This window comes from Bubalus kerabau, chromosome 16, assembly GCF_029407905.1.
Source record: "Bubalus kerabau isolate K-KA32 ecotype Philippines breed swamp buffalo chromosome 16, PCC_UOA_SB_1v2, whole genome shotgun sequence".
Lineage (NCBI taxonomy): Eukaryota > Metazoa > Chordata > Mammalia > Artiodactyla > Bovidae > Bubalus > Bubalus kerabau.
The window spans coordinates 5,817,325-5,838,341 of record NC_073639.1 but is presented as its reverse complement, the minus strand read 5'-3'; the positions used below and the strand labels follow the sequence as shown (position 1 = coordinate 5,838,341).

The following is a 21,017-nucleotide window of genomic DNA, read 5'->3' as shown; positions in this document are numbered from 1 at the left end:
TTCCACATAAGAAGCAGTATCCACTGAAACCTGAAGTGAAGGAAGGGTTAAAACCCATCATTGAGAATTTAAAGGAGCAGGGACTATTAATTCCCTGTAACAGTCCCTGCAACGTTTCTATTCTGGGTATAAAGAAATCAAATGGTAAATGGAGACTAGTTCAAGATTTATGAATAATAAATGAAGCTGTAGTTCTTTTACACCCCATGGTGCCTAATCCTTACACTCTATTGTCTGAAATTCCTGAATGGGCCAAATATTTCTCAGTAATTGATTTAAAAGATACCTTCTATTCAGTGCCTTGGGGGAGGAAAGTCAATTTCTATTTGCCTTTGAGGACCCTACGCAGCTAGGTTCTCAGGTAACCTGGACAGTTTTGCCCCAGGAATTTCGTGACAGTCCTCACTTATTTGGATAAAGTTTGTCATGGGATCTACAAAACTTTAATAGCTCCAAAGCAGTCATGTTATAATATGATATTTTGCTCAGTGCTGAGACAGAGGAAGCTTGTTCATGAGCCTCAGAAGACTTCTTAAACTTTCTGGCAGGCTGCAGTTACAAGGCATCAAGAAAAAAGGCTCAGCTTTGTCAACAATCTGTTAGATATCTGGGCCTAATCATATCAGAAGGTACTAGGGCCATGGAAAAACAGACTGGTTCCAAATAGGAAAAGGAGTACGTCAAGGCTGTATATTGTCACCCTGCTTATTTAACTTATATGCAGAGTACATCATGAGAAACGCTGGACTGGAAGAAACACAAGCTGGAATCAAGATTGCTGGGAGAAATATCAATAACCTCAGATATGCAGATGACACCACCCTTATGACAAAAAGTGAAGAGGAACTAAAAAGCCTCTTGATAAAAGTGAAAGAGGAGAGTGAAAAAGTTGGCTTAAAGCTCAACATTCAGAAAACGAAGATCATGGCATCCAGTCCCATCACTTCATGGGAAATAGATGGGGAAACAGTGGAAACAGTGTCAGACTTTATTTTTTTGGGCTCCAAAATCACTGCAGATGGTGACTGCAGCCACGGAATTAAAAGACGCTTACTCCTTGGAAGGAAAGTTATGTCCAACCTAGATAGCATATTCAAAATCAGAGACATTACTTTGCCAACAAAGGTCCGTCTAGTCAAGGCTATGGTTTTTCCTGTGGTCATGTATGGATGTGAGAGTTGGACTGTGAAGAAGGCTGAGCGCCAAAGAATTGATGCTTTTGAACTGTGGTGTTGGAGAAGACTCATGAGAGTCCCTTGGACTGCAAGGAGATCCAACCAGTCCATTCTGAAGGAGATCAGCCCTGGGATTTCTTTGGAAGGAATGATGCTAAAGCTGAAACTCCAATACTTTGGCCACCTCATGCGAAGAGTTGACTCATTGGAAAAGACTCTGATGCTGGGAGGGATTGCGGGCAGAAGGAAAAGGGGACGACAGAGGATGAGATGGCTGGATGGCATCACTGACTCGATGGACATGAGTCTGAATGAACTCCGGGAGCTGGTGATGGACAGGGAGGCCTGGTGTGCTGCCATTCATGAGGTCGCACAGAGTCGGACATGACTGAGCGACTTAACTGAACTGAACTGAACTGAAATCATTCCCTATCTATGACTTTAAGACAATTGAGAGGATTTTTGAGACTCACAGGCTACTGTGATTCGGGGTTATGGGGAACTTGCCCAGCCTTTATATAAACTTATAGCTGAAACTCAGCAGGCCCAAACAGACAAACTGGTTTGGTCTCTAGATACTCAAAAAGCTTTTAAGTTTCTTCAGACTGCTCTCCTGCAAGCTCCTGCTCTGAGCTTGCCCACAGGGTCAGAATTTAATTTGTTTGTCACTGAAAGAAAAGGTATGGCCTTGGGAGTTTTGACACAACCCCAAGGGCCTCACCAGCAACCTATTGCTTATCTAAGCAGACAATTAGATGTAGTTTCACGTGGGTGGCTCCAATGACTAAGAGTAATTGGGGCAGCGGCTTTATTAGCACCTGAAGCTTTAAAAATAATTAATGGATGAAACCTTACTGTACTGACTTCTCATGATGTGAGTGGAATCTTAAATTCTAAGTTTAATATTTGGATGACATACAGTAGGCTTCTTAAATATCAGTCATTGTTGTTAGAAAGACCAGTAACTAAGCTTAAAGTTTGTGGAAATTTAAATCCTGCCACTTTCCTTTCTGAGAAGGAAAATGAAACACCTGATCACGATTGTTCCCAATTTCTAAGTTTAAACTATGCAGTTCGAGAAGATCTAATGATACCCCATTAGACAATCCTGACATGGAAATATTTACAGATGGCAGTTCTTTTGTTCGGGATGGAAAGCGTAAAACAGGTTACGCCATGGTTACTGCTCAACAGGTTTTAGAAGCAAAATCTCTCCCCCAGGGAACCAGTACTCAGCACAGCTTGTGGCTCTGACTTGAGCTCTAGAGTTAAGCAAAGGGCAGCGGGTAAACATCTACACTGATTCTAAGTATGCTTATTTGTCTTTACATGCTCATGGTGCAATATGGAAAGAGAGTTTATAACAGCGACAGGAGAACCTATTAAACATTTCAGAGAGATCAAGAGACTTTTAACTGCTATATGTTGTCCTAAAGAAATAGCTGTTATGCATTGCAAAGGGCACAGCAGGGATGGGAGTAAAGTAGCCAATGGTAATCAGTTGGCTGACTGTCAAGCCAGAAAAGCAGCACTTTAGGAAAGCCCTTCACTACAGACGCCTTTGATCTAAACAGGTCCTGTGGAACAAGAAAAACCACAATATACTGAGGAAGAATTAGGAAGATATGAGAAAAGAGGAGCAAAGATTACTGATAAAGGATGGTTACATCTGAGGATGGACAATTAATAATTCCTGAAAGTGCTCAATAGAAAATTCTTAAGGGTTTACACCAGAGTTTTCATTAGGGTGGAGAGAGTACTTACCAGATGGCTTCTCGTTTGTTTGAAGGTAAAAATGTAATGAAAACTTTAAAGAATATTATCAAAAGGTGTGAGGTTTGTCAGAAAAATAACCTAAAGACTGAAAAGCTAGCAAAATCTGGGTTACAATGAAATGGAAAGTATCCTGGAGAGGACTGGGAAATTGATTTTACTCATATGCCAAAAGCTAATGGATATTCTTGCTTACAAGTTTGGGTGGATACCTTTACTGGCTGGATTGAAGCTTTTCCCTGTCATAGTGAGCAGGCTAAGGAGTTTATAAAGGTTTTAATCCATGAAATTATCCCCAGGTTTGGGCTGCCACGGAGGCTTCAGAGTGACAATGGCTCCGCCTTTAAAGCTGCTGTAACTCGGTGGGTGTCTAAGGCTCTAGGAATAGAATATCGCTTACACTGTTCCTGGAGACCCCAATCCTCGGGAAAGGTTGAAAAAGCTAATGACATTATCAAAAGACATATGTGCAAATTAACTCAAGAAACGCAGGACAAATGGATTAAAGTCCTACCCATAGCTTTAATGAGGGTTCGAACTGCCCCACAAACAGAGGGACTGTCCCCCTTTGAATGTATTTATGGAAGGCCTTTCTTATGCACAGACATTGTTATAGACCCCAAAGCCTTGGAATTAACTAATTATGTAACTCAGCTCTCAGCTTTTCAACAGGCATTAACAGAACTCCGGTAGATGGCTCCTGATCCAGCCTCTTGAGTCAAGCAAGCCTCTATTTGAGCCAGGAATTGAGGTCCTCATAAAAACATTGGGGTTTGGGGGCCCATCCCTTGAGCCCCTCTGGGAAGGCCCTTACCAGGTTATTCTTTCTTCTCCTACAGCTGTCAAAGTGTGAGGAATTGATTCGTGGGTACATCACACTCGAGTTAAGAGGTGGCACCCTGACCAGAGCTACATGACTTCATTTTATGTCTTTACTCTCTATGCTTTGACTTTGCACTTTTTAAATGGGCCTGATAATCTATGTGAGCCTATGTATGCTGACTCCAAAAATCCTGAGTCTGCCATTTGAGCCTCAAGACAATGCCTTCCTGTCCTGGACTCACTCCTATGCAGCATTTCACAATCAGTCTAACTGCTGGGTGTGTGGAGCACTCTCCTCTTCATCAGTGGAAGGCTTCCTGTGGTGGACATCTCCACTTCAAGGAAAAGACTTTCTCCAAGTCTGCAAATACTTTTAACAACAATCGCATGTGATGCCTCTTCTTAAACTGATGACATCTAACAATCCTAAGATGGACTGGTGTAACTCTGGACATAATATGACTTTTAATTTGATTTTAACTTGTTTTAAGGACTATTTTGCCTTGCATCTGTAACTGTGTAATTGGATTTGTTTCTAGTCGCATGAAGGCTTTTAAGTTACAAATGGTTGTCCAACCTCCTAAGAGTGGCACAGCCTCTTCCAAATATTACTTAGGGCCCCTGGATCAGAGACCCTTAATATGAGAGTTAGGAGAATATGTTGCCTCAACAATTTAGGGACCACACCCCTAAATAGCAGGAAGTAGTTATGGAATGAAAATGACGCCCCTTTCCCTTAGCAACATAATTCTCCTAAAGGAAAAGAGGGGAATGAGAGTCATTTCCTAGGGAGGTTGATAAGAAGTCTAGGGGTCCCCAAGGAGAGAGGGGTCTGGAATTCTCAAGGAGGAAGAAAGGACAAACTTTTTTTCCTCTACATTCCTTAGGATTATATAACAATAATGTATCCTGCTTGAAGACAGTCTCTGGAAAAAAACCTTCTGGCTAATCCTATTATCTTAAAATGTATTATGGGAGTAGGTCTAGAGAGGTCTTTACAACCTCCAGACATTCTTTTGATTCACTGTAATAAACAATTAGAGAGTATATAACTCCATGGCTAACACTAGCAAGAGGGTACTCTTTCTGCCCCCTTCTGATGCCTATGTCAGAAGCTTTCTCTATCTCCTTTATACTTTAATAAAACTTTATTACACAAAAGCTCTGAGAGATCAAGCGTCCTCTCTGGCCCCAGATTGAATTCTTCTCCTCTGGAAGCCAAGAATCCCGGTGTCTTTGCATCGTTCAGCAACAACCTCTCAGTGTTTAGTGACTAAGTCATGCCCGACTTTTGTAAACCCATGAATTGTAGCCCTCCAGGCTCCTCTGCCCATTGGATTTTCCAGGCAAGAATATTGGAGTGGGTTGCTATTTCCTTCTCCAAGGGATCTTCCTTACCCAGGAATCAAACCCACATCTTCTTCATTACAGGTGGATTCTTTACCACTGAGCCACCTAAGAAGCCCTAACCATATAAAGAGTAGAGTGTATTTTTTATTTTATTCTCTGGAAGACTTTATGCAAGACTATATTTATTTCTTACTGGGTTGTTGGGTAGAACTTATTCATGAAGCCATCTAGCCTGGGTTTTCATTGTCAAAAACTTTTTGACTAATAATTCAAATAAACAGTAATTTGATTTCTCTAGTGGTTACAGAAACATTCAAAATTTTAATTTCTTCTTGAATAAGAGCTTACTAAGTAATATTTTGTAGTGATTTTCCCATTTCATTTACATTTTCAAAGTTATTGGATAATGTTCAAAATGTTCTTTTGGTGTCTAAAGCATCTATGGTTATAATAATCATTTATGCTAATTACTAGACAATTGTGCTTTCTCTGTTAATCTTTTTTTCTTGACCTTTTTCATCCATTTCTCTAAATTGTTTTCTAAATCTATTTTCTAAATTGTTTCAAAGTACCAACTTTGTCCATACTTTGTACATATAGTTTTACGTTTTTAAATTTATTTTTTATTTCTTCCTTTATGTACTATTCCATTTATTTTATTGCTTCTTTTTCTAGTGTCTTTATATGGATGTCATCTCTTTAGTTTGGAGTATTTTTTATTTCCTAATAGGAGTATATAAGTTTGTGAATTTCCTTCTAAATACACTTTAGATATATCTTGCTGCTAAGTCACTTCAGTCGTGTCCGACTCTGTGCGACCCCATAGATGGCAGACCACTAGGCTCCGCCATCCCTGGGATTCTCCAGGCAAGAACACTGGAGTGGGTTGCTATTTCCTTCTCCAATGCATGAAAGTGAAAAGTGAAAGTGAAGTCGCTCAGTCGTGTCCAACTCTCAGCGACCCCATGGACTGCAGCCTTCCAGGCTCCTCCGTCCATGGGAGTTTCCAGGCAAGAGTACCGGAGTGGGGTGCCAGGGCCTTCTCCGTTAGATGTATCTTACAGACTTGCAATTCTCAGTACTTTTGTTATAATTGAAAATAATTTCTAATTTTTATCATAATTTCTTCTTGAATGAATGGGATAGTTGATATATATTTTTCAATTTTAATATGTGTGGGATTTTTCTAGTTATCTTTCTGATACTGATCTTTAACTTAATTCCATTGTGTCTGAGAATATAATTTGTATTATGTCAACCCTTTTAGATCATTTACTATTTTTTTCAAAATTATATCTTTCAAAAAATTCCTAGAGCTTGAATAATACCCGTCATAAATTTTCTGAGCTATTCAATTAATCAGATAAGAATAGAAAACAAAGTAAAATATATTTGAAAGAAGATGAACCTTTGCATCTGAGACTAAAAGAGAACAGTTGATGGGATAAACTACCTTCTCTCCTGGGGTCACAGAGACTCTCCAGATGCAGTGTGTATAAGATGGATAGCCATTGGGAAATCCTGGGGAGGAAAGATTGCCATTGGATTCTTGTAGGGTTTCTCCACATGCTGAAAGAAAGGAAAAAACAACATATGTTTGATTTTTTTTAATGAAAAAGATAAAATTATTCATTATTTTTTATAAGAGACATTTGCATCACTAATGAATCTTGAGCCTTTTGGTGTTAGAGAAGGATATATATTTGTATAACACTTTTCCTTTATAAGTAATTTTTAAAATGTCTTTCTTACTAGAATTTCAGTATATACTTAAAGGGATTGCTATAGCTAACCATATAACAAGATTATGAGATAAATAACCTGAAGAAACACAAAATTCTTCCTCATGGAGACATTTCTCATTCATTCCCAAGGAGCAAATAGCCAACTTATACATCACCCATACTCAGATTCAAGCCAGTGGGTACCTACTTGATGTGATTCTGGGACCCCATAAAACATTTTATTATTATATTTGGAGTACAATGAAGTTAATTTTAATAATGAATACTGTATCAAAGTTGGGAAAAATAAAATTTAAATAATAATGAATAAATATTCAGTAAAAGTGGTGCCAAAATGACACACAATGAAATATTTTTTTCAAAATAAACTGGAATAAATTGAAACATAAAACATTATGGAAGACAAATTTTCCAATGAGATATAGATATTTATCTATTCTCTGTTTTCTACCTATTATAAGTAGAAATGACTGGGAAAGCAATTTTATTTTCCTTTTATTACCCTTATCTACTGGAGAATCCCATGGAGAGGAGCCTGGCAGGCTACAGTCCATGGGGTCACAAGAGTTGGACACGACTTAGCGACTAAACGACCAAACAACCAACAATGCTTATCTAACTTCTTGGTAGTAATTATCAGTCATCTGATGTAGCAAACAGTCAGCCGTACAGCCTCAAGGTCAGTATGACTAATATCTATAGGCCAATTCAACAAAGGCAAGGTCAGGGGATAATTAGCTCACTGGTTCAGCCAAGGTTTGTAGTCAGAAGTATTCTACAATGGACTGTCTTGTTGCTTTTGCAAAACATGATCTGAATCAAATGAATCTAAGATGATTTAAGTATCCTTAATTCATGAACAATTCCTATACACCAGTTAGTTTATATAAATATTTATATAAAGCTGTTTATAACTTTCATTCAACAGTTTGAAAGAATAACTCCTTCCTTCTGAAGAAGACTGAAATAGAACCTGATATATTACCATATTATAGAGCCAGCAGGTGAACTCTAGCAGGTGAACTCTTGTCTCATCAAAACAATACATTATAAATGGTTCTGCATATCTTGATTTAAATGAAGAAACAAAAATAATGGCTTGGAAGACATAAAATAGAGATGTAAAAAGAGTTTGATATGATATAAATATTCATGCAGCCATGAAATTAAAAGACACTTGCTCCTTGGAAGAAAAGCAGTGACAAACCTAGATAGTGTATTAAAAAACAGAGACATAAACTACAAAGGTCCGCATAGTCAAAGCTATGGTGTTTCCCATAGTCATGTATGGATGTGAGAGCTGGAACAATAAAAAAGGCTGAGCACTTAAGAACTGATGCCTTTGAACTGTCATGAGGGATAAGACACTTAAGAGTCCCTTGGACAGAAAGGTGATCCAACTAGTCAATCCTAAAGGAAATCACCCTGAATTCTCATTGGAAGGACTGATGCTGAAGCTGAAGCGCCAATAGTTTGGCCGCCTGATACAAAGAACTGACTCATTGGAAAAGAGCCTGATGCTGGGAAAGATTGAAGGCAGAAGGAAAAGGATAACAGAGGATGAGATGGTTGGATGGCATCACCGATGCAATGGACATGAATTTGAGTAGGCTCTGGTGATTGGTGATGGACAGGGAAGCCTGGTATGCTGTAGTTCATGTGGTCACAAAGAGTCAGACATGACTGAGAGGCTGAACAACAACAACAAATAGTGTTTATACAACAAAATAAATTTAAAATAAGAGCAAGCAATATTTATTCTGATTAACAGGTAGATAAAAGCAACTTGAGAATAAAAGAAAAATGCTCAAGGTAAAAAATATGTAATCAGCACTTTTCATGAATCATCTAAGGATACTTGATAAATGTGACATTATAAAAAACCCTTAGAAAAATGAAAATTTGTTAAGATTTATTAATGCAACCAATGTGCTTCTAATTATGATCAGTTTAGGTGCTAAATAGCCATTGGGGGATTTAGTGTGTTTCAATGAAAAAAGCTACAATTTACAGCAATTTAAAAATAAATTCTGTAATTCTAAGCCACATAGAATGTTGGTACTGGATTTCCTCAAGTAGAATTGAAACAATTAACTCACACTTGTTAACAAACATTATTATACTGATAAAATGATAAAACAGAAAGCTCTCTGAAATGCAAAAAAAAAAATGAATATAGTTCAAAAATCTAATAAATATATACCACATATATCATTAAATAATTTTAAATTATGATCTAAAAAAAAACAAAAAACCAAAAATCTAATAAATGCATTATATAGCACCTACTTATAATGCAAGAAGTGTGGACAACAGTTGCCAAGTTGTAATCATTTGTGCATTTCCCTCAGTACATGTGGCTCTCCCAGGCTACCTGATCCCTATTTCAGAAGATTTTCATAAATTTTCCTGGGCATTTGTTGATTCATTTTCAGGTATAAAAAATAATTTTATAACTAAAACAACTAAAGGAAGATTAGCAAGGAAAAGATGGCACTACTAGGTTAAATACATAGTCTCTTCATTTACACAGTACTCTATTTAGTATATGGATGAGAAGAGAGAAGTTTGACTTATGGCATAATCCCTTGTTATGTCATACAAGCAAGTCTCAAAATCTTCAACCTCAGTTTTCTGTTCTTTAAAGTGGCTATCTTATTAATATGTACTTCATAAAGTTGTTTTGTAGGGGTCAAGTATTGTGATGCCCAAAGTCCTCTATTTAACACTTAGATACCTCTGACACAGGTAGGGAAACTGTGGGCTTAATTTTTATAATGTATCTTTGAGCTAAAAAAAACCCAGTCTTATCTAAGAGAAGAAAAAAAAAAAAAACAAATATACAAAGAAAAATTATCATCAGTGTCCTAATAAAAATCATTCTAAAAACAATTTACAAATTGAATTTTCATCTCTGTAGGCAGATGACATGATCTTATATGTACAAAACCATAAAGATTCCACAGACAAAAAAAAAAAACTGTTAGAAGTAATAAAAACAATTATACAAAATTGTAGAATACAAAATCAACACACAAAATTCAATTGCATATCCATTAACTATCAATAAACAATATGAAAATGAAATTAAGAAAATAACTCTTTTTATAAGAAACCCCCCTTAGTAATAAAATATTTAGGAATGAAAGAGGCAAAATAAACTTGAGGCAAAAGACATGAACATTGACGACTACAAAACATTGATAAAAGAAATTTAAGAGGACACAAAGATATGTTCATGGATTGGAAAACTTAATATTGTTAAAATATTATCCATTCTAGTCAAAGCATGGATAAATTTCTAAAATTCAATGCAATCCCTATCAAATTCCTAGTGGCATATTTTTGTAGAAATGGGAAGAAAAGTCTTAAAATTCATGTAGAATCACAAATCCTAAATAGCCAAAACAATGTTGAGGAAAAAAAAAAAAACAAAACAGAGCTGGAAGCTTCATGTTCTTAACCTCAAAACATACTACGAATCGAACCACTACAATATTGTAAAGAAAAAAAATTAAAAAAAAAAAGTATGATACTGGCATAAGAGAGGCATATAGACCAATGGGACAGAATAAAGAGCCAAAAATAAACCCACACCTAAACAGTAAAATGGGATCTTTGATAATGGTGCCAAGACCTTTCAATGGTGAAAAGATAATCTTTTCTATAAATGGTATTAGGGAAACTAGATACACACATACAAGAGAATAAAATTGAACCCATTTTTCCACTATCCACAAAATTCAACTCAAAGTGGATTAAAGATCTAAAAGTAAGACCCCAAATTGTAAAATTCCCAGAAGAAAAACATAGGTGAAAAACATCGTAACAGAGGTCTTGGCAAGGATTGCTTAGATATTAAACCAAAAGCACAGATAATACAAGTGAAAATAGACAAGGGGGACAACAGCAAGCTAAACAACTGTGTAGCAAAGGAAAGAATTGATAAAATGAAAAGAAATCTTTGGAATGGAACATTTGCAAATCATGCATCTGATAAGGGGTTAGTATCCAAAACACAGAAGGAACTTACCAAACAAACAACAAAACAAACCCCAAGTAACCAAATTTTAAAATGGGCAAAGGACTTGAATAGACATTTCTCCACAGAAGACACACAAATGGCCAACAGATACATGAAAAAAGTGCTCAATGTCACTAATAATCAGAGAAATGAAAATCAAAACCGCAATGAGATATCACCTCACAATGGCTGGCTGGCCATTATTAAAAAAACAGAAATAGCAAGTGTTGGTGAGGATGTTGAGAAACCACTTTACACTGCTGTTAGGAATGTACAATGGTGCGGCCACTGTGGAAAACAATGTGGAGTTTCCTCAGAAATAATAAATAGAACTACCAAATTATACAGCAACTCTACTTCTGGTAATTGATACAAAAGAATTGAAAACAAAGTGTTGAAGAAATATGTATACTCACATATTCATTAAGTATTACTGAGAGTAGCCATAGAAACAAACTGTCTTATCATTGGATGAATGAATAAATAAAACGTGGTATATGCATACAATGGAATATTATTCGACCTTAAAACAGAAAGAAATCTGTCATGTGCTACAACAGGGATGAACCTTGAGGACCTAATTCTAGTGAAATAGGCTAGGCATACACAAAAAGACAAATATCGCATGAGATTTCTAAAGAGATCTGCTGTATAACAGTGTGTACATAATTGACAGCACTGTACTGTATAATAAAATTTTGTTAATAGGACATATGTTATATGTGTTCCATCAAAATTTAAAAATTATTAATAATAAAAAGTAAACCTAAATATTTTACGATCTGTCTCACTTTTGCAACAGATCGTTCTCATGTGTGCTTTACCTTCCAAGATAGAAAACTGTTTTTGAATTATATAAATGCTTCTTGGATTGTGTGTGGCTGAGAAATTATTACATATCATATGTTATAATAACATGATTAAATTTATAGTTGTTTGTATTCCCATCTACAGATATTTTTTGTAGCAAATGTCTATAATATCCACCAGATATCAAAGATTGAGAATAACTTTTCCATATTCTAAAAGAATATCTTTATAATGTTACTAACTCAAAAAAAGTACAATAACTTGTAGTAGATAAATCTCTTCCCTCAAAATCTTGATAAACTATAGAGTAGGGGAAGAAATAAAACTATATCTAAACAACTTAGCACTACCTAGTTAACTTCATACATCCATTGCTCTCTCAAACTTCTAAATGTAATAAATAAAATATAGATTTAAAATGATTTTAAGGTAAGAAATGTTAAATAAAATACTGTCATCTGAGCCATAATGGTGAAATTAATTACTGAAATATTTAAAAATATATTTCAACAGTAACTCCCTAGCCAAGTCCTATACCAGTTCCAAGAAGTCTTCCTCATTCCATGGTGCAGCTCAGTTCAGGTACCCCTCTCAGAGCTGCTTTAGCATCCTTTTACAGATGAGATTTACTTCCTTGACAAGTAACATTGTCTGGAGAATTGTACAGATGATTGGCTATTTGTGTGCATAATCTGTGCTTCCTTCTACCTGGCCATAATATCTGGTGTAGTACCTTTCACATATTAAAGCAACTATTTCATTCATACAGCAACTACTTACTGAGCACTTAATTAATATTTAATTGATATGTAGATGCTGCTGCTGCTACTGCTGCTAAGTCGCTTCAGTCGTGTCCAACTCTGTGTGACCCCATAGATGGCAGCCCACCAGGCTCCCCCGTCCCTGGGATTCTCCAGGCAAGAACACTGGAGTGGGTTGCCATTTCCTTCTCCAATGCAGGGAAGTGAAAAGTGAAAGGGAAGTCGTTCAGTCGTGTCCGACTCTTTGCGACCCCATGGACTGCAGCCCACCAGGCTCCTCCGTCCATGGGATTTTGGTAAAAAGTGAAGAGGAACTAAAAAGCCTCTTGATTAGGGTGAAAGAAGAGAGTGAAAAAGCTGGCTTGAAACTTATCATTAAAAAAACTAAGATCATGGCAACTTCGGGAGGCCCCTGGGGCTCCCCTGATGGCTCAGCTGGTAAAGAGTCCTCCTGCAATCCAGTATACTGACCTGGCTCAATTCCTGGGTCAGGAAGATCCACTGGAGAAGGGATAGGCTACCCACCCCAGTATTCTTGGGCTTCCCTTGTGGATCAGCTGGTAAAGAATCCTCCAGCAATGCGGGAGACCTGGGTTCGATCCCTGGGTTGGGAAAAAACCCTGAGAAGGAAAAGGGTATCCACTCCAGTATTCTGGCCTGGAGAGTTCCATGGACTGTACATGGGGTCACAAAGAGTCAGACATGACTGAGTGACTTTCACTTTCACTTTCATGGCATCTGGTCCCATCACTTCATGGCAAATAGAAGGGGAAAATGGGAAAGCAGTGACATATTTTATTTTCTTGGGTTCCAAAATCACTGCTAACAGTGACTGCTGCCATGAAATTAAAAGATTCTTGCTCCTTGAAAGGAAAGCTATGACAAACCTAGACAGCATATTAAAAACCAGAGATATCATTTTGCTGACAAAGGTCTGTACAGTCAAAGATATGGTTTTTTCAGTAGTATTGTACAAATGTGAGAGTTCGGCCAGAAAGAAGGCCGAGAGTTGAAGAATTGATGTTTTTGAATGATGGTGCTAAAGAAGACTCTTGAGAGTCCCTTGGACTGCAAAGAGATCAAACCAGTCCATCCTAAAGGAAATCAATCCTGAATATTCATTAGAAGGACTGACGCAGAAGCTGAAGCTCCATTATTTTGGTCACCTAATGCGAACAGCCATCTCATTGGAAAAGACTCATGCTGGAAAGATTGAGGACGGGAGAAGGGGGCAACAGGGAATGGGATGGTTGGATAGCATCACTGACTCAATGGACACGAGTTTGAGCAAACTCCAGGAGATAGTGAAAGATGGGGAAGCCTGGTTACTGCAGTCCATTGGGTTGCAAAGATTTGGACACACAGTGACTAAACAACAACAAAATAGCCTGAGGGAAAAGTCTACTTCCAGTTCTAAAGATTACACTCTAATTGGGAAATGACAAGTGAATTGATGGTTTTAGGAATAAGACATGAAGGCCAGAGCAAATAGGGCATTTATTACCATGGGAATCCTGGGAGATCAGTTAGTTTTTAAGTAGGAGGTTACATAGAAGCTAAATCCTGAATATTAATTAGGACTTGGCCAGGAGTCAGTAGGAGTTTTCTGGATTGAGGAAGAAGCAGGAGGTAAGCACACTGTAGTGTCAGGTGCTGGATGAAGTAGAAGGGAGAAACTAGGCTGTAAGTGAAACACCTAGCAAAGAGGCTGGGGAAGAGACAGGGGAAAGGAAACCAGTCTTTATGCTGAAATAAGCAGAGTAAGATCTGCATATTGAAGAGCCACTTGAACAGCAGTATGGCCAGAGAACTAAAGAGATGTAAGAATAGAGGGAAGAGGTTAATTAGGAAGCACTGTAGTAATCCAGACAAAAGGTGAGGATCCCTAGGATAGGGGATTCACTTCAAGAATGTGAGATAGATACCAAGAAGGCAGCAGGACTGATTAGTTGTAGGAAGTGTGGCAGAAAAAGGGGTGAAGAGAGAATGCCCTCCACAGTTTTGGCTTGGAACAATCTGAGTGTAGTACCATCAACTGAACTAAGAAATGTTTTATGAACAAATGGGTCTGTATGAATAAATGAGAAAGTGACTATTTTTTTTTTGCATGTTGGCAACATATATGAGCCAAGAATTATATATAAACACATATAAGTGATATTCTCTTTGAAATTTCAGAGAATTATATCAGGAATTACAGATTTTCTGTAACTAAAAAGAACCTCATACTAATTTAAAAAATAAATTTAATGTTCAAATGTTTAAAAAATTGCCAGTATTTAAATTCCCTGCACAATGAAACTGGTCTTCCATCCCTACAACCTCTACACAGATATACATCCAATAGATGTAGATATTCTGTATATATACTGTATGTTTAACACCACTTTTAAATTTGTAAACATCTATTGTGACGACATCTATGAGTGACTACACATACACTTTTACATAACAATGATTCTAATCTTCAAAAGCCTCTTTATTTGTAGATATTTATTTTTTCTTAATTTCATTATGTTACTTTACATTTAATTGATGAAGATTTACTAAGAGAATATTAGGGTTGACAGTTGTATAGGTATGAAATATAAGCTAAAAGGTTATGGGACTATAGAAAAACTATATTAAGAGAAAATGCAAATAAAGATCAGAAACTATATTAGAAGAGCTCAGTATCAGGAGTTTAGAAATTAAAAAAAAGGGAAGTAATCTTAAAATTAGATCAAATAAATGGAGAATATATTTAGAAAATGGGAGTCACAAGGAAAAAAAGGGCCCCCAAAAAAGAGAGACCAAGAGAACAAATGACTTATTTATAAAGACACACCACCACTCACACATCCCAGTGAGTACCTCTTTCACCAGCAGACTGCTGACTACTGGGATAAAGGGAAGATGAAGACCATTCTCTGCCCCACGTGGACATTTCTATATGTCAATGAGCAAATATTACATTTTGTGAATGAATCAGCTACCCAATCAGAAAGTTTCCTAGACTGGTACCGATAATCACAGTAAACTTAATTAATATAACTTTCCAATAATTAAATATATATAAATAAAATTTAAACATGAGAATCTATGTAAACTTCAATGATTAATTTACCTATCTTATCTTGAATGTCTGTATAAATTATTGGAAAAGCATACAACTAAAACTTTTAGAACTATTTTACTATTTATGATATTAGTATCTGGAACAAAAACTGAATTTCACAGGTATTAGTGTCCCATAAATAACAACAACAAAAAAATGAAAATGCTGTGTTAAGCAAAATTAAGCATGTATCTTTGATATAGGCTATTTCAAAGCATGTTGCATATACAGGAGGTACTAGGATATGAAGAAGTTCCAATTTGAAAGCAAAATCTTTTTTTTTTTTTTTTCCATTGGAGTATAATTGCTTTATCTTTTCTTTCTTAGACCAGTAAGGCATTAGTGATCCCTTGGAACATTGTTATTAAGACCTGTCTTTAATCTTTTTTCACAAACATATCTAATAGGAAACATATTAACAAACTAGTAAACAAACATAAAAACAAACTAGTAGTTCACTAGTAACATGATTAGAACTTTGTTTTTGGCAACGAAGTTATAAATTCCACCTAATGAAATTTAAATTTATATACTGTTAATGATCAGTTCAGTTGCTCAGTCATGTCCGACTCTTTGCGACCCCATGAATCGCAGCACGCCAGGCCTCCCTGTCCATCACAAATTCCCGGAGTTCACTCAGACTCATGTCCATCGAGTCAGTGATGCCATCCAGCCATCTCATCCTCCGTCATCCCCTTCTCCTCCTGCCCCCAATCCCTCCCAGCATCAGAGTCTTTTCCAATGAGTCAACTCTTCGCATGAGGTGGCCAAAGTACCAGTACTTGCTATAAAAGATCATTCAGGATCGAATTCTGAAGTTGAAATAAAGGATATTCTTGGTATGTTGGCAAGGAAACTCATAATTTGACTATGAAATCATGCAACTATTTAATAACAACTATATTTTTCTTTTTTATTCATTAAATTAAAAGAAATAAAGCTTACTATCCCTGCTTTTGAAATTTGATTTCTAGCAATTTGTTTTTAATTATACCAATGGGTATTCCAGAGTTCTCTTCTATTTCATTTTATGATTAGTAATTTTGAACTGAGCATCTCAGTTACTCACGAGCATGAAAAGAGACAAGTAAACAGCTGAGTTAATTGTGGCTCATTCATCTGGAAAAGCACTATCAGACTCAATTATGCTTCTGAGTTTGGGTGGTGCAGTACCTGGACATCTATACAGCTTTCTTGCCTGTGCAATATCTCCTTTGCTTAAGCGGGTTCGCTGACCAATTGCTGGACGAATGCCATTATCATCACGTGAGGGGAGAATGGTATCCAGAAACATCCCCCTGGAAAAAAAAAATCAGAAACAAGTCACACATAAGTCATCAAATTAAGACACATATGCCTTACAAATATAGATTTCTTTCAAACTCAAACCAATCAAAGGAGAAATATATCAGTGTTTAGATTTAAACTGTGTGTCCATCTTTTAAAATACTTTAATCAAAGTAGAAAAAAATGTGCTAAATGTGTATGATGAACTTGGATTGGCGATCTATTTCACATATGGTAATATACATGTTTCAGTGCTATTCTTTCAAATTATCCCTCCCTACCTTCTCCCATAGAGCCCAAAAGTCTGTTCTTTACACCTCTGTCTTTTTTGATGTCTTGCACGTAGGGTTGTTGCAGGGAGCGAGCTCCGCCCCGGCAAAGGTCTTGAGGAAGGAGGCTTGGCATACGCAAAGGCGGGATCAAGCCTCAGGAGTCTCCCTGGAAATTCTCGAGCATCTACCCCCAAAACCAGAGTCTGCGTACTTTCTGCTTTGTGCTTTCACCTACACCTCTGACTTTACGGGGGGCTGTCCCCCACTACCTCTCTCTGAAAAGAGAGTTAGCTTACAGCTCCAGTTAATAATTCCTGGGTGTGACAGTGTTTCAACCTACAAACTCCTTTGGAAGTCCTCTAGCCTGCCTGAATAGGTTTTTTCCGGCAACATGTAATTGTTCAGAGCCTCCCAACTGTGAGAGGCAGGAGATGTTCTAAACTGTCTAAACACAGACTCCTTTGAGTAGTTAAAAGGTTGATTAGAAATTGTATTGGTGAAGGGATTTTCACTTGTTGGGCCAATGTTTGCTGCTAAGTCTCCATATCCCTTACCTACTGTGTCCTTGGCAGTGTATTGATTGATATAATGGGTGTATAGAAATGTAAGTAGTAGCCTCAATGTTTGTAACCTTGGACCCTTGAGTTAATTCTTTTCTTGATTGAGCCCACCTCACCTTTGCCCTATAGGAATGCAGCTTTGTCCAATGCTTTTTGGAGGCTGGCGCCTGACTTTAGAATAATCACCTTTAGAGAAAAATAAGTTTCTTAAAATGTTAACAGGCCTCCTGGCCAGAAGATGCTATAAATCATCTAAACTTTTGCATATGATAAGTTTGAAAGCCTGGCTTCGATAAGGATCAGGAACTGCTGTCTTTGCATGACTCTACCCCTTCCCCCATTATCCTCTATGCACAACTTAAGGTATAAAACTACTTTGGAAAATAAAGTATGCCCTTTTTTTTGTTCACCGAAATTTGGTCTCCCCATGTCGTTCTTTCTTTCACCTTCTAGCTGAACTTTTCCTCTGAGGCAGGGAAGCTCGTTAAGCCTACTAATTTTGCCTGGGCTTCTAAGATCTGACCGGGGAGGCCTTAGTGTCCCTTCTCCTTCGGGAGAATGGGAAGACGCCTGCGGCCTTCGTAGGTGACGTAAATTCCCTGCTTTGGAATTTTATTCAGCCTCTTTTCTTCACTTAATTTCTTCGCTGAGCTATCCTTATTTCACCGCTCTTTATATCCTTAATAAACGTTTAATTAAGCAGTTGTTTCCTGATTTTCGCTGAGGCTGTCCCCGCTTCGAATTCCCTGGATCCACCGGGGCTGGACCCCAGCAGGTTATCATTACCACCTTTCTAAATTCCATATATATGCATTAACATACTGTATTGGTGTTTTTCTTTCTGACTTACTTCACTCTGTATAAGCCGGTGCACTGGGATGACCCTGAGGGATGGGATGGGGAGGGAGGTGGGAGGAAGGTTCAGGATGGGGGACACATGTACACCCATGGCTGATTCTTGTCAATGTATGGCAAAAACCACCACAATATTGTAAAGTAATTAGCCTCCCATTAAAATAAAATAATTTAAAAAATGTATATGGTAAGTATAAAGTTAGTGGTGGCATTCAAATTTTCCCTAGAAAAAGTATATATTTTTTTCAAAATCTAAAATTCATTTTTTAAATTTATTTTTAATTGGAGGATACTTACTTTATGATACTGTGTTGGTTTCTGCCATATATCAACATAAATTAGCCATACCTATTCTTGAATCTCCCTCCCACTTCCCACCCCATCCTACACCTCTAGGTTGTCACAGAGAATTAGATTTGAGTTGTGTGTGTCATAAAGCAAATTCCCATTATTTTACATATGGTAATATATATATTTCAAAGCTATTTTCTCAATTTTGCCACCCTCTCCTTCCCTCAGTTTCTACAATCTGTTCTTTATGTCTGCATCTCCCTTGCTGTGCTGCAAATAGGTTCATCAGTATCATCCTTTCTAGATTACATATATATGCTTTAATATATATTTGTCTTTCTAACTTACTTCATTACTTCACTTTGTATAATAAGCTCTATTATTATAATATGCTCTATAATGAGGCTCCATCTCATTAGATCTGACTCAAATGCACTAGTTTTATAGGTGAGTAATATTCCACTGTACCACAGCTTCTTTATCCATTCATCTGTAGATGGACATCTAGGTTGCAGCTATATCCTACCTATTGCAAATAGTAATGTGAAGACCACTGGGATTCATGTGTCTTTTTCAAATATTTTTTCCTCAGTGTATGCCCAGTAGTGAGATTGTTAGGTCATATGGTAGACTTATTCCTAGTTTTTTTTTAAGGAATCTCTGAGCGGTTCTCCATAGTGGCTGCATCAGTGTACATTCCCACCCACAGTGCAAGAGAGTTCCCTTTTCTCCACACCCTCTCTAACATTTATTGTTTGTAGATTTTTTTAATGATGGTTATTCTGACCAGTGTGAGATGGTAATTCATTTAGTTCTGATTTGCATTTCTCTAATAATGAGGCATATTGAGCATCATCCTTTCATGTGTTTATTAGCCATCTGCATGTCTTCTTTGGAGAAATGTCAACTTTTTGATTGGTTTGTTTGTTTTTCTGGTTTTGAGCTGCATGAATAGGTTGCATATTTTAGAGACTAATCATTTGTCAGTTGTTTCATTTGCTATTTTTTTCTCTAATTGAGGATTTTCTTTTCACCTTATTTACAGTTACCTTTGCTGTGGAAAAATATTTAGCTTAATTAGGTCTCATTTGTTTATTTTTGTTTTTATTTCCATTACTCTAGGAGGTGGGTCAGAGAGGATCTTGCTGTGATTTATGTTAAAGTGTGTTCTGCCTATGTTTTCCTCTAAGAGTTTTATAGATTTTGGTTTTATATTTAGATCTTTAATCCATTTTGAGTTTATTTTTGTTAGGAAATGTTCTAATTTCATTCTTTTACATGTAGCTGTCCAGTTTTCCCAGCACCACATATTGAAGAGACTATCTTTTCTCCATCATATATTCTTGCCTCCTTTGTCAAAGATAAAGTGCCTATAGCTGTGTGGGTTTGTCTCTGGGCTTTCCACCTTTTCCATCGTTCTATATTTCTGTTTTTGTGCCAGTACCATATTATCTTGGTGACTATAGCTTTGTAGTATATTCTGAAGTCGGGAAGGTTGATTCCATTTTTCTTTCTCAAGAATGATCTGGCTATATGGGGTCTTTTGTGTTTCTATACAAATTGTGAAATTTTTTGGTCTAGTTCTGTGTAATATACTAAAGGTAGCTTGATAAGGATTGCATTGAATCTGTAGATTGCTTTGGGTAGTATAGTCATTTTCACAATATTGATTCTTCCAATCCAAAAACATGGTATATCTCTCCACCTGTTTGTGTCATCTTTGATTTCTTTCATTAGTGTCATTGTTTTCTGCATATAGGTCTTTTGTCTCTTTAGGTAGGTTTATTCCTAGATATTTTATCCTTTTTGTTGCAATGTGAATATAGCAATGATTTCTTGGATATGATACCCAAAGCATAGGAAACAAAAGCAAAAATAGGTAAGTGGGATTGTGTTTTTAATTAAGAAGCTTGTGCATAGCAAAGCAAACAATAAAAAGAGTGAAGAGGAGATAAAATATTTCCAACATATATATACATCAGTTCAGTTCAGTCACTCAGTTGTGTCTGACTCTTTGCAATCGCATGGACTGCAGCACGCCAGGCTTCCCTGTCCATCACCAATTCCTGGAGTTTATTCAAACTCATGTCCATTGAGTCAGTGATGCCATCCAACTATATATATGTATATATATCTGATAAGAGACCAGAATACACAAAGAAATCCTACAACTCAACAACAGAACAATGAAGTAA

The 21,017-nt window shown here is 36.9% G+C and overlaps 1 protein-coding gene across 1 annotated transcript in view; it reads right to left on the bottom strand.

Moving 5' to 3' along the window:
* TLL1 (tolloid like 1) overlaps window positions 1–21,017 on the bottom strand; it is a 253,615-nt gene that overhangs the window by 105,761 nt on the left and 126,837 nt on the right. The window contains exons 8-9 of the mRNA XM_055550796.1: window positions 16,731–16,855; window positions 6,574–6,689 (exon numbers count right to left, since the gene is read on the bottom strand). Coding sequence (XP_055406771.1) covers window positions 6,574–6,689; window positions 16,731–16,855 — 241 coding nt within the window. The remainder of the gene's footprint in view (window positions 1–6,573; window positions 6,690–16,730; window positions 16,856–21,017) is intronic.